Source organism: Bombina bombina, unplaced genomic scaffold (assembly GCF_027579735.1).
Source record: "Bombina bombina isolate aBomBom1 unplaced genomic scaffold, aBomBom1.pri scaffold_490, whole genome shotgun sequence".
NCBI lineage: Eukaryota > Metazoa > Chordata > Amphibia > Anura > Bombinatoridae > Bombina > Bombina bombina.
This window is the reverse complement of record NW_026512754.1, coordinates 195441-209910: the sequence shown is the minus strand read 5'-3', so window position 1 is coordinate 209910 and position 14470 is coordinate 195441. Positions and strand designations below refer to the sequence as shown.

General features: G+C 38.3%; 1 protein-coding gene across 1 annotated transcript in view; it reads right to left on the bottom strand.

Annotated features, from left to right (window-relative positions):
• Positions 1 to 14470, bottom strand: part of LOC128644522 (prolyl 3-hydroxylase 2) — a 201486-nt gene that overhangs the window by 44044 nt on the left and 142972 nt on the right. The window contains exons 4-6 of the mRNA XM_053697104.1: positions 10203 to 10334; positions 4460 to 4602; positions 1873 to 1962 (exon numbers count right to left, since the gene is read on the bottom strand). Coding sequence (XP_053553079.1) covers positions 1873 to 1962; positions 4460 to 4602; positions 10203 to 10334 — 365 coding nt within the window. The remainder of the gene's footprint in view (positions 1 to 1872; positions 1963 to 4459; positions 4603 to 10202; positions 10335 to 14470) is intronic.

The following is a 14470-nucleotide window of genomic DNA, read 5'->3' as shown; positions in this document are numbered from 1 at the left end:
AACCACATCTGATTTGGCTAGGTTTAGGGAATCATTTCTGTTTTTTGAATTTCACATAAGTAGTAGCTGCATCATGTGACAGCCATCAGCCAATCACAAAATGCATATACGTATATTCTGTGAATCTTGCAAATGCTCAGTAGGAGCTGGAGACTAAGAAATTGTGCATATAAAAAAAATCTGTGCATATTTAGATAATGGATGTGAATTGGAAAGTTATTTAAAATTGTGTGCTCTATCTGAGTCATGAAAGTTTAATTTTGACTTTAGTGGTCCTTTTAAAGGACCAGTCAACACATTAGATTTGCATAATCAACAAATGCAAGATAACAAGACAATGTAATAGCACTTAGTCTGAACTTCAAATGAGTAGTAGATTTTTTTATAACAAATTTCAAAGTCATGTATATTTCCACTCCCCTTGTACCATGTGATAGCAATCAGCCAATCACAAATGCATATACGTACAGTCTGTGAATTCTTGCACATGCTCAGTAGGATCTGGAAAGTTTTTTAAAATTACATGCTGTATCTGAATCATGAAAATTGAATTTAACCCGAGTGTCCCTTTAATAGTTTTTCCACTATTCTGAAGATATTTAAAACAGGACACTGCTAATTGTAGATTTTTTTTAAATGAGTGAGTGTTAAGAAGAAATAATTAAATGTGCTAGGCTATTTTATTATTGCTCAACTGCTTAAAGAGAACTTTTTGGTGAAACTCTCACAAAGGACTTAAACACATAGTTAAAGTCAGCTTTTGACCAGCAATTAACTACTGGCCCTGAACTGCTGAACCAGGAGCCTATGTGCAAAGCCAGCAGTCACCAGCCATGTTCAGTGCAGAATCAGTAGCTTAGCCACCAATATTACATTACTTTACACAATGTTTCAGCATCCAGATTTGCCCCCCAATTGCAGAGAGAAGTCCTGATTGTTATGTAGGATATAGTATTTATTTTCTTAGCTTCACATCCCCCTGATATGAAAAAGTTTTATTGTTTGCTAACAAATCTACATTGCTTATATTCATTACTCCGCAACTGACTGCTACACAAACATCTATCACAATCAATAATATACTTAATCAATTAATTAAATCAACATATGTGTCATCAAGCCTTTTCAAATAAGGTCACATTTATTTTGTTCCATTAATAAGGCTGGAGAAGTGTATGAATTATTTTAGTTTAGTTATAGTGAAAATAGGAATAAACAGGTTTGCAGAGAGTAGAATCGATGTGTTGGAATTGAGGAGGTATAGCTGAATAGTATTTGATGAGGAATATGTCAGATATATATCCCTGAAGATCTGCAATGTGGCACCTGACAACACTCGTTTATAATGATGCTGTCCCTTTAAAGAGAATGTCAATGTTGATGCTAAAGTGCCCGGATTTAAATAATTTGATTAAAAACAGGGGCACTTTAATTCATCAAAATTTACATTTCACTCGTGTTGTGAAAAAAACTTACCTTTTAATCTTCACAGCAGCTCCAGCTTCCTCCGGTTGTTGCAAGCCATTTCTGATGTCAGAAATGATGGATAGGTCATCCTCCAATCACGGCTTCCCCCACGGGGGAATCTTTGTCGGACTCAACGCCGTGATTGGAGGAAGCCGGATTCCTCATTTTAGACCCAGGAAGCGGCTTTGCGATGGGCGGAGGAAGCTGGAGCTGCTGTCAAGTTTAAAAGGTACGTTTTTTTTTTCTCAACAGGAGTGAAATGTAAATTTTGATGAATTAAAGTGCCCCTGTTTTTAATCAAATTTTTAAAAACTGGGCACTTTAGCATCAAAATTTACATTCACTTTAAGAGACAGTCAGCTGATATATATTTTCTGCTCTCTGGACAGCTATTTCAGTGCTTACCGGCTCATAATATGTAAATCCCAGTCCGCCAGCTGCAGATATTAAGATTTCAGCCTCAAGTCTGTGGCGTCTAACAAATTCTGCTGCATCCTGGAAAACATATGGGCAAAGCTATTAGATGAGCATACATGTCAACACAATTCATTATTAGATATATCATAGGCATTTTATGTTTAAAAAGTGAAAGGAAAAAAGTATAGTTCATTGTTTAAACTGATCGTTTGCTGGTTCTCTGTTTTATTTCATACAAATGAAATACTTCATCACTTTCAGGTTAAATGGCATAAAGGGAAAAAGTATGATGTAGGCAAACAACTCAAAATGGTTATATTTAATTTAGTTTAATCGTTCTTCTCCCTTTAATAAACTCCATGTAATCCTGGGTAAAAGAATAAATGGCTTAGGTTCATGAACCACTGGAGAACATAGTAGATGAGGTTGAAAAAAAGACCAAAGGCCATCGAGTTCAACCTATACAAATCTTAATATACTTATAAAAATGCTCCAGTTGAGCTTACATTAATCCAATTAAAAGTTGACCCATTTAGCACAAGCAATCATATCCCTGAATTCTGTTTCTAGACAGAAATGTATCCAAACCATTTTTAAATGTATCTAAGGTATTGGCATTCACTACCTTCTTTGGTAATAAGTTTCACAATTTTATTGCTCTTACAGTGAAAAAATGTTTCCGTTGCAGGAGATGAAATCTCCTTTCCTCCAGCCTTAAATAGTTATCTTTTGTCACAAACAATTTTCTTGGAATAAACAGAGCTTCTGCCATCTCTGTATATGGGCTTTGAATATATTTGTATAAAGTAATCATGTCACCTCTCAAGCGCCTTTTTTCTACAGAAAACAGACCCAGTTTGGCTAACCTCTCCTCATAGCTTAAATTCCCCTTTTTAGCTTTGTGGCCCTTCTCTGAACTTTTTCTAGGTCAGCAATGTCTTTTTTGAGATGGGTCCCCAGAACTGCACTCCATACTCAAGATGAGGTCTTACGAGGGCTTTATATAGTGACAGTATTATGCTTTCCTCCCTTGAATCAATGTCTCTTTTAATGCATGCTAGTATCGTATTGGCCTTAGAAGCCGCTGCCCTGCATTGTGCATCCATCTTTTGCCTGTTATCTATTACTACCCCCAAATCCCATTCCTTCTCTGTTTGGCTAAGTGTTGTCCCATTTAAATAATACATTGCCTGCTTATTTTTACTTCCAAAATGTAGAATGTTGCATTTTTCCATATTAAATCTAATTTTCCATTTACCTGCCCATATTTCTAATTTTGCAGATCCCCTTGTAATGCAATTTCATCCTGCTCTGACCTATTGATCTTACTCAACTTTGCATCATCTACAAAAATAGAGATGTTGCTATTTAATCCTTGCTCCAAGTCATTAATAAAAATATTAAAAAGAACAGGTCCCAGTACTGATCCCTGGGGGACTCCACTGATTACCTTTGTCCAATCTGAGTATGATCCATTTACTACTACTTGTTACTCCCCGTCTTTTATCCAGTTATTTATCCATAAGCTAACATTTTCAGCTATTTCCAGTCAATTAATTGTGTGCATTAATCTCTCATGTGGCACTGTATCAAACTCCTTTGCAAAATCTAAGTATATCACATCCACTGATTCCCCTTTATCTATATTTTTACTTACTTCCTCATAGAATCTAATTAGATTAGTTTGACATGATCTATTTCTCATAAAACCATGCTGATTTAAACTCATAATAAAACATTATACATTAGAGGGAATGTTGTGAATATATCTGCCTAGAAGGGGGTCTTACCTTAAAAGTGACAGTAAAGTCAAAATTATGATTCCTGAGCATACAATTTTAAACAACTTTCTAATTTACTTCTATTATCAAATTTGATTTGTTCTGTTGGTATCTTTTGTTGAAAATCATACCTGGGTAGGTTCAGGAGTTACAATGCACCACTGTGAAACACGGAAAAGGACTACACTCTCAAACTGGACCAGGTACACATCCTATGACCCTGCAAAATGCACAGCCCTGGGTGCTCAACCTGGTCCAGTTTGAGAGTGTAGTCCTTTTCCGTGTTTTGTATGTGTCAAAGGAAATTACATAAGGCCTGTGCAATCTTGTGTAGTTCTCAGTTTGTTTGAAAGCATGCATGTATGGCTGTATATAGGGTCCCAGAAGGGAAGAGACCTTGCCGTGGTCCTGGGTTTGAACCCTTAGGCCAGATGCTGTAACTTACTTTTCCATATTTGCTTTTACTCTTAGCTGTGTGCTTGCAAGAGAGTCCCAGATTTTCTGGGAGTTAGTTTCTAATTGGTGAATACACATACATGCCTCTTGTGATTGGCTTACCTAATGTGCTCAGCTAGCTCCCAGTAGAGCATGGCTGCTACTTCAACAAAGGATACCAAGAGAATGAAGCAAATTTGATAATAGAAGTAACCTGGAAAGTTGTTTAAAACTGTATGCTTTATCTAAATCACCTTTAAATCTGAATAAATCTTTTAAACATTAGAGAAGTTTTCTTTTATTAAGCATAATTAAAATATACTATGTTGTAAAGGTTCATTCACAAAGCGCATACTCACGGTTCTAGGCTGAATTTTCGGGGGATCCATATGCTCAGCTAACAAGCTTTCATAGAAACTAACATTTTCAGAAACATCAGCATCGTCAGGGTGGAAGAGCAGATAGGATTTGGCACATTCCAAAGCTTTCACATGATCTCCAACTGAAAGGAAAGCCGGTATTATTTAGCAGTAGATCAGGGTAAAATATTACTCTTGTCTATATATAGCTCCTGTCTTATCCTATGGAACAGATTACTAGGTCTTATAGAAATCACTCATTTATTGAAGGTAACAGCTGTCCTGTACTTACAGCATTGCACATGAAATAATAGGAATTATAGGATTCTAATTAGTTTGGTGAAATTATCAATTCAGTTTGTTGAAACTCTAACTACCACTGTAATCCATTGGCCTCTAACTATGACCACACTCGCATCAGTCAGGATGAGGTAAGAAAAGCCATATAGCAGTGCCTATCAGTATTCTATTAACCATCTCTAAATAATGGGCATTTTGGTCACCTAATTACAGAAAATAATGAGCAGATATAAAGTGCAGTTTAACTTTTCTCAGATTTTATTAGATTTGGTAGTAACACAACCACAATCTTGTATGCCTAGACGTTTGAATAAATTGTTTTATTTGTCCATCCAATAAGGTATCAGGACAGCTCTGTGTAGTAGATAATGGACGGAGCAGCCAAGCCCTCAGAGTGAGAAGAATGGAACAATATGCTTGTAAAATCTATAGGTTCACATATATTCATATAAGACCCCCAAACATGTGTAATGTTTTAAACTCAGTGTTTTAAATCTATTATAAAAAAATATTGGATTTTACTTTAAAGGGATATTAGACTAAAACATATTCCCATAATATTCCTATGATTTATTTAATTATACACACTGAAAAAAACGTTTTTTTGCACTTTTAATATATATTTTTTACAGCTTTTTTCTTTAGTCTAAATATGAAAATTGTAGTTTTTCCACTGCCCCAGAGAAGATGGAGCATTTTGTAGAATGCAGATCACTAAAGTTAAGATAAATAACATTTAAAACTCTTTTCAAGGGGTGAGTCCCTGGATTGCAAAACAGTTTAAAATTTGGTCCCAAAAGGACTAGTTTAAATACATTTCAAACATTTATTATGTGTGTAGATCTTTGGCAACACAGTGATTAGTTACTGATTCTTGTGTATAAATAAGGAACTTTAATGTACCTTTAAATAACTTAAAAACAAGAATTAGAACCACATAACATTAGATACCCAATTCCAAAAAACACAGTGGCTGATATAAGAAACAATTTCTATAAGTTATCATGTCAGAGTATTATAGTGTTTAAGCTTACAGTAATAGGAAAGGCTTTCTACCAGTATTATGCTGTCACTATTAACTTATAGTTACATGTAAGAAGATAGAAAGCTAATGAGTGATAGTAGGCAACTGCATTTATCAGAAATACCAGAGGGCCTTTTAACAAGTCAATGAACAAAAAATGCATGTGATAAACAATTTAGTTGACTTGCTCATGCAGTTAAATCAGTTACGCTAAAAGGTGGTAAGATCAGGGGCATGATCCGATATACGGCGCAGGTTTCGGCGCAAGCGTGGAAACCTGCGCCGCCCGTAGTTTCAGCTCGCACAGCGAGCTATCTCATATACGGTGCCAGCATTTGCTAAAGTGCCGTAAGTCGGACAAACTAGCCATGTCCAGAAATCTGCGTAAGTACAAATTTCTGGAGTCGCCAGTGACTTATGGCACTTTAGAAACTGCCGCCGCATAAAAAAACTTACTATAGTATACAATCTGCCGTTACTGTCTAACACGCCTCCCAAAAATAACCCGAAACGTATACCCCTCTATCCGCAATGCCCCCTCTCACTCCTAACAATAAATATATTAACCCCTAAATCGCCGTTTCCGGACCCCGCCGCCAGCTACATTAACTATATTACCCCTAATATGATCCCCCTACACCGCTGCCACCTATTTTAACTATATTACCTCCTAATGTGAGCCCCCTACCCCGCCGCCACCTACATTAACTATATTACCCCCTAATATGATCACCCTACACTGCCGCCACCTATTTTAACTATATTACCCCCTAATGTGAGCCCCCTACCCCGCCGCCACCTATTTTAACTACATTACCCCCTAATCTAATCCCCCTACCCCGCCGCCACCTATATTAAAATGATTAACCCCTAATCTAATCCCCCTACACCGCCGCCACCTATAATAATTGTATTACCCCCTAAAATACTAAAATGTCCCTACCCTAAACTAAATTACAAATAGCCCTGAAACGGGCCTTTTGCGGGGCATTGCCCCAAAGTAATCAGCTCTATTACCAGCCCTTAAAAGGGCCTTTTGCGGGGCATTGCCCCAAAGTAATCAGCTCTTTTACCTGTAATCTGACCCCCCTACACCGCCGCCACCTATATTAAATATATTAACCCCTAATCTAATCCCCCTACACCGCCGCCACCTATATTAAATATATTAACCCCTAATCTGACCCCCTACTCTATTCTAATCAGCCAATAGAATTACAGTAGCTCTTATTCTATTGGCTATTCAAATCAGCCAATAGAATTAAAGTAGCTCTCATCCCATTGGCCATTTTTAATCGCGTACCTTGAATTCCGATTCAGTGTACGGCGGCGATCGTATGAAGAGGATCCTCCAAGCTCCATGGCCCCGGTCTTCAGTTCCAGCGTCGCCGATCTTCAGTTCCTGCATCGCTGGTCTTCAGTTCCAGAGAGGACGGTCTTCAACTCCGCGGTCATCGGACTTCAACTCCTCCGCTTTGCACCGACTGGTTCCTGGAAGAAGAAGAGGTCGCCGCCTGGAAGAAGACTTCTCCGCCTGGAACAGGACCTTCTCCGCTGGTCTTCAGGACAGGTAAGGACCACTTGGGGGTTAGACTTAGGTTTTTTTAAGGGGGCATAGGGTGGGTTTTAGAGTAGGGGTGTGTGGGTGGTGGGTTGTAATGGGGGGGTTGTTCTTCTTTTTCACAGGTAAAAGAGCCGATTACTTTGGGGCAATGCTCCACAAAAGGCCCTTTTAAGGGCTGGTAATAGAGCTGATTACTTTTTGTAATTTAGTTTAGGGTAGGGACATTTTGTTATTTTGGGGGGCTTTGTTATTTTATTAGGGGGCTTAGATTAGGTGTAATTAGCTTAAAATTCTTGTAATCTTTTTTTATTTTTTGTAATTTAGTGTTTAGTTTTTTTGTAATTTTGTTTAGTGTATTTAATTATATTTTAGTTAGATAATTGTAGTTTATTTAATTAATTTATTGATAGTGTAGGTGTATTTGTAACTTAGGTTAGGATTTATTTTACAGGCAAATTGGTAATTATTTTAACTAGGTAGCTATTAAATAGTTATTAACTATTTAATAGCTATTGTACCTAGTTAAAATAAATACCAAGTTACCTGTAAAATAAATATAAACCCTAATATAGCTACAATGTAATTATTAATTATATTGTAGCTATCTTAAGGTTTATTTTATAGGTAAGTATTTAGTTTTAAATAGGAATATTTTAGTTAATAATATTAATATTCTTTAGATTTATTGCAATAATAATTAAGTTAGGGGTGTTAGGGTTAGATAGGGTTAATATAGTTAATATATATAATATAACTATATTAATTATTAACTATATTAATTATATATATAATATAATAACTATATTAACCCTAATATAATTAGGGTTAATATAGTTAATATAGGTGGCGGCGGTGTAGGGGGGTCAGATTAGGGGTGAATATATTTAATATAGGTGGCGGCGGTGTAGGGGGATTAGATTAGGGGTTAATATATTTAATATAGGTGGCGGCGGTGTAGGGGGGTCAGATTACAGGTAAAAGAGCTGATTACTTTGGGGCAATGCCCCGCAAAAGGCCCTTTTAATGGCTGGTAATAGAGCTGATTACTTTGGGGCAATGCCACGCAAAAGGCCATTTTCAGGGCTATTTGTAATTTAGTTTAGGGTAGGGACATTTTAGTATTTTAGGGGGTAATACATTTATTATAGGTGGCGGCGGTGTAGGGGGATTAGATTAGGGGTTAATCATTTTAATATAGGTGGCGGCAGGGTAGGGGGATTAGATTAGGGGGTAATGTAGTTAAAATAGGTGGCGGCGGGGTAGGGGGCTCGCATTAGGGGTTAATATAGTTAAAATAGGTGGCGGCGGTGTAGGGGGATCATATTAGGGGGTAATATAGTTAATGTAGATTGTGGCGGGGTAGGGGGCTCACATTAGGGGGTAATATAGTTAAAATAGGTGGCGGCGTTGTAGGGGGATTAGATTAGGGGTTAATATATTTAATATAGGTGGCGGCGGTGTAGGGGAATTAGATTAGGGGTTAATATATTTAATATAGGTGGCGGCGGTGTAGGGGGATTAGATTAGGGGGTAATGTAGTTAAAATAGGTGGCGGCGGGGTAGGGGGCTCACATTAGGGGTTTATATAGTTAAAATATGTGGCGGCGGTGTAGGGGGATTAGATTAGGGGGTAATGTAGTTAAAATAGGTGGCGGCGGGGTAGTGGGCTCACATTATGGGTTAATAATTTTAATATAGGTGGCGGCAGTGTAGGGGGATTACATTAGGGGTTAATAATTTTAATGTAGGTGGCGGCGGTGTAGGGGGCTCACATTAGGGGGTAATAATTTTAATATAGGTGGCGGCGGTGTAGGGGGATTACATTAGGGGGTAATAATTTTAATATAGGTGGCGGCGGTGTAGGGGGATCACATTAGGGGGTTAGACATTTAATGTAGGTGGCGGAGGGGCCTGGGAGCGGCGGTTTAGGGGTTAAACACTTTATTAGGGATTGCAGCGGGGGATTGCGGTTGACAGGTAGATAGACATTGCGCATGCGTTAGGTGTTAGGTTTTATTTTGAAGGCAGTTTAGGGAGTTACGGGGCTCCAATACTCAGCGTAAGGCTTACTACGCCTGCATTTTGTGGCGAGGTGAAAATGGAGTAAGATTTCTCCATTTTCGCCACGTAAGTCCTTACACTGTATATTGGATACCAAACTGCGCGGGTTTGGTATACCTGTCTATGGGCCAAAAAACTACGGCCGAAGGCAGAAATATACGAGCGTAACTTCTATGTTACGCCGTATATGTGATACCAAACCCGTGCATATCGGATTGGGCCCCAGGTTACCCAGGTCAGTAAGTATGTAAGCTTCATATTTGTAATTGGACAATCCTGAGTCAATTTAAAAATATATGGTGTTTGCTGCTGACTTGTAGCAGTAGCACTAGCTATTACTTAACTTTATTTAAAATAAAACTACTATCCAGCTGCTCCTATGCTACCCTGAAGTTGTTCCTTTAGGACATGGTGGGTGAACTAGTTTTTGTTAACAAATTCAGAACAATCATTCGTGTAAATCAGACAACACAAATGAAATTGCTTTATAGTGACAAATAATTCATCCAAACTTTATTTTTTTCTGTGCATGTCTTATTGATAGATAGATAGATAGATAGATAGATAGATAGACAGATAGCACAGATGCTGTTAAAAGTTTTGTAAACAAAAAGTTAGATTTAAAAAGCAGATACGGAACTGTCTATCAGTAAAAGTGTAACAATATTCATACTACTTTGTTTGGTAATCAAATTGATTTAAGTAAAAAAACAAAAACAAACATTATCACCAACATTATATATATAAAAAAATACAATTTAGAATGATAGGTCAGTAAATAGTTTGGATATTACCTCTGTAGTAGCTGAACTGTAAGAAGTCATAGTGCAAGGGCAGGAAATTCTCAATAGGTGATAATCGGCCAGGACGTGTAGAGAGATCCCTCACACACTCATGCTCACAAGCCAGGATCTGGATATAGTGATCTGCTTATGGAAAACCAATTGTTACAGAGATTTACCAGCATTTTATAGATGTGTCTCATAAAACAGATGCTGATAAAATTATTTTCAATGAAGAAGGATTCCTACCTCATGATTTTAACTTTCATGATTTAATGAGATCATGAAATGGTATCCTTTGTTGAAAAGCATACCTAGGTAGGCTCAAGAGTAGCAATGCTCAAATGGGAGCTAGCTGCTGATTGGTGAATACAGACATATACCTTTTGTAATTGTCTCACCAGATGTGGTCAACTAGGTGCCACAAGCTCGCAAAATATTATTATGTACTTTGGTATTTCAGATTTTCATGATATTCAGTGAAGACAAAAACATTAAGGTTTATAGACCTAATCACACATTTACTGAACTGCATGATCACAATTTGCCTACAAACCCCTATAATGTGCAACACATAGCTGGGAATAGATTTAACAATCTCTGTTTTAAACAACCATTATTTAAAAAGAAAACTGGCATATTCTCAGTGCAACATTCCATCCATAAACCATCACATTGCTATGAAGCTCCTCACCAGCATGAACTGTCTGAAAAAGGTGATAAATCCCACAAATCTATTATAGATTATTCAGGGGGTTGAACTATTATTATGTGACATTTTAGAAAACAATTAAATTAGGTGGTAAGATTTTCTCATGCAGAAAACTAAGCAACAGTTGGTTAACTATTTACTTTGTGTAATATTCTGATTTTAGGGTATTTTATAAGGAATAATATTAAGTTCAAAAAACGTTTTTAGACTCTGCACTCCCTCATTTTATCACCCCAGTTGATTTTTCTATCTGTCCCCCTTAAACCCTTCAATTTCTAGTACTCTACCCATATCTGGCTACCATCTCATATAGCTCATCAATGGTATCCTGACCTTATTGCTTACAGAGCATTGTCACAAGCTACTGCACGTTATTGCTATTGTGCAGACAGAAGAGTCATAGTAACTTTATAATAAGTGTGTATAGTTTAGATTAAATGGGACAGTCTAGTCCAAAATAAACTTTCATGATTCAGATTTTGACAGTTTTTCACCACTTGAGGGAGTTAATTCATGTGTGTCATATAAACATTGTGCTCACGGCCATGGAGTTACATATGAGACAGCACTGATTGGCTAAACAAAGTCTGTCAAAAGAACTGAAATAAGGGGGCAGTCTGCAGAGGCTTAGATACAAGGTAATCACAGAGGTAAAAAGTATATTAATATAACTGTGTTGGTTATGCAAAACTGGGAAATGGGCAATAAAAGGATTATCTATCTTTTTATAAACAATAAAAATTCTGGTGTAGACTGTCCCTTTAACTATGTGGTTGCCAAGTAGTTTAAGAATAAAGACTGGGGATTAGCAGTCAGGCACAACTTTTGTTAGCTCAAATTTTAACACAGCTGAAATGCCTCTATCTCTTTTGCAGACAAGCTAGGATCCATTTAGCTGTAGTTAAGTACCTGGTGATATTGTTAATGAACTGTGGTAGAACGTATGCTAGAACTAGGCTGTGCAAACACCAGGTGCCTAGAAAATGGATTATTCCCTCCCTCCCTTTAGTCCTGGGTGCCACCATAGTGAAATCTGTATTTCTCTACCATCCCAGTGCTTGCCTGTTTGCACATGTGCAGCAACTCTCTGTCAGAAAACCTAGGATCCATAATGGGAGCACCTATGTTTAGAGGGAGGTGCATGAAATGTATTTAGTGCTCAGTGTCCCTTTAATTCCCCCTACATAAGCATTATGCAGAGCTGATTTGGTCCCCAGTTACTCAAAGAATATCAAGATTTAAAGGGACAGTCTAGTCCAAAATAAACTTTCCTGATTCACATAGGGCATGTCATTTTAAACAACTTTCCAATTTACTTTCATCACCAATTTTGCTTTGTTCTCTTTGTATTCTTAGTTGAAAGATAAACCTAGGTAGGTTCATATTCTAATTTCTTAGACCTTAAAGGCCTCCTCTTATCTGAAAGCATTTTGACCACTAGAGGGCATTAGTTCATGTATGTCATATAGATAACACTGTGCTCACGCACGTGGAATTACCTAGGAGCCAGCACTGATTGGCTAAAATGCAAGTCTGTCAAAAGAACTGAAATAAGGGGCCAGTTTGCAGAGGCTTAAATACAAGGTAATCACAGAGTTAAAAACAGAATTTATGTTTACCTGATAAATTACTTTCTCCAACGGTGTGTCCGGTCCACGGCGTCATCCTTACTTGTGGGATATTCTCTTCCCCAACAGGAAATGGCAAAGAGCCCAGCAAAGCTGGTCACATGATCCCTCCTAGGCTCCGCCTTCCCCAGTCATTCGACCGACGTAAAGGAGGAATATTTGCATAGGAGAAATCATATGATACCGTGGTGACTGTAGTTAAAGAAAATAAATTATCAGACCTGATTAAAAAACCAGGGCGGGCCGTGGACCGGACACACCGTTGGAGAAAGTAATTTATCAGGTAAACATAAATTCTGTTTTCTCCAACATAGGTGTGTCCGGTCCACGGCGTCATCCTTACTTGTGGGAACCAATACCAAAGCTTTAGGACACGGATGAAGGGAGGGAGCAAATCAGGTCACCTAGATGGAAGGCACCACGGCTTGCAAAACCTTTCTCCCAAAAATAGCCTCAGAAGAAGCAAAAGTATCAAATTTGTAAAATTTAGTAAAAGTGTGCAGTGAAGACCAAGTCGCTGCCTTACATATCTGATCAACAGAAGCCTCGTTCTTGAAGGCCCATGTGGAAGCCACGGCCCTAGTGGAATGAGCTGTGATTCTTTCAGGAGGCTGCCGTCCGGCAGTCTCGTAAGCCAATCTGATGATGCTTTTAAGCCAAAAAGAGAGAGAGGTAGAAGTTGCTTTTTGACCTCTCCTTTTACCAGAATAAACAACAAACAAGGAAGATGTTTGTCTAAAATCCATTGTAGCATCTAAATAGAATTTTAGAGCACGAACTACATCCAAATTGTGCAACAAACGTTCCTTCTTAGAAACTGGATTCGGACACAAAGAAGGCACGACTATCTCCTGGTTAATGTTTTTGTTAGAAACAACTTTCGGAAGAAAACCAGGTTTAGTACGCAAAACCACCTTATCTGCATGGAACACCAGATAAGGAGGAGAACACTGCAGAGCAGATAACTCTGAAACTCTTCTAGCAGAAGAAATTGCAACCAAAAACAAAACTTTCCAAGATAATAACTTAATCTCAACGGAATGTAAGGGTTCAAACGGAACCCCCTGAAGAACTGAAAGAACTAAATTGAGACTCCAAGGAGGAGTCAAAGGTTTGTAAACAGGCTTGATTCTAACCAGAGCCTGAACAAAAGCTTGAACATCTGGCACAGCCGCCAGCTTTTTGTGAAGTAACACAGACAAAGCAGAAATCTGTCCCTTCAAAGAACTTGCAGATAATCCTTTCTCCAAACCTTCTTGAAGAAAGGATAGAATCTTAGGAATTTTTATCTTGTCCCAAGGGAATCCTTTAGATTCACACCAACAGATATATCTTTTCCATATTTTATGGTAGATTTTTCTAGTTACAGGCTTTCTGGCCTGAACAAGAGTATCAATGACAGAATCTGAGAACCCTCGCTTTGATAAAATCAAGCGTTCAATCTCCAAGCAGTCAGTTGGAGTGAGACCAGATTCGGATGTTCGAACGGACCTTGAACAAGAAGGTCCCGTCTCAAAGGTAGCTTCCATGGTGGAGCCGATGACATATTCACCAGGTCTGCATACCAAGTCCTGCGTGGCCACGCAGGAGCTATCAAGATCACCGATGCCCTCTCCTGATAGATCCTGGCTACCAGCCTGGGGATGAGAGGAAACGGTGGGAATACATACGCTAGTTTGAAGGTCCAAGGTGCTACTAGTGCATCTACTAGAGTCGCCTTGGGATCCCTGGATATGGACCCGTAGCAAGGAACCTTGAAGTTCTGACGAGAGGCCATCAGATCCATGTCTGGAATGCCCCACAACTGAGTAATTTGGGCAAAGATTTCCGGATGGAGTTCCCACTCCCCCGGATGAAATGACTGACGACTCAGAAAATCCGCTTCCCAATTTTCCACTCCTGGAATGTGGATTGCAGACAAGTGGCAGGAGTGAGACTCC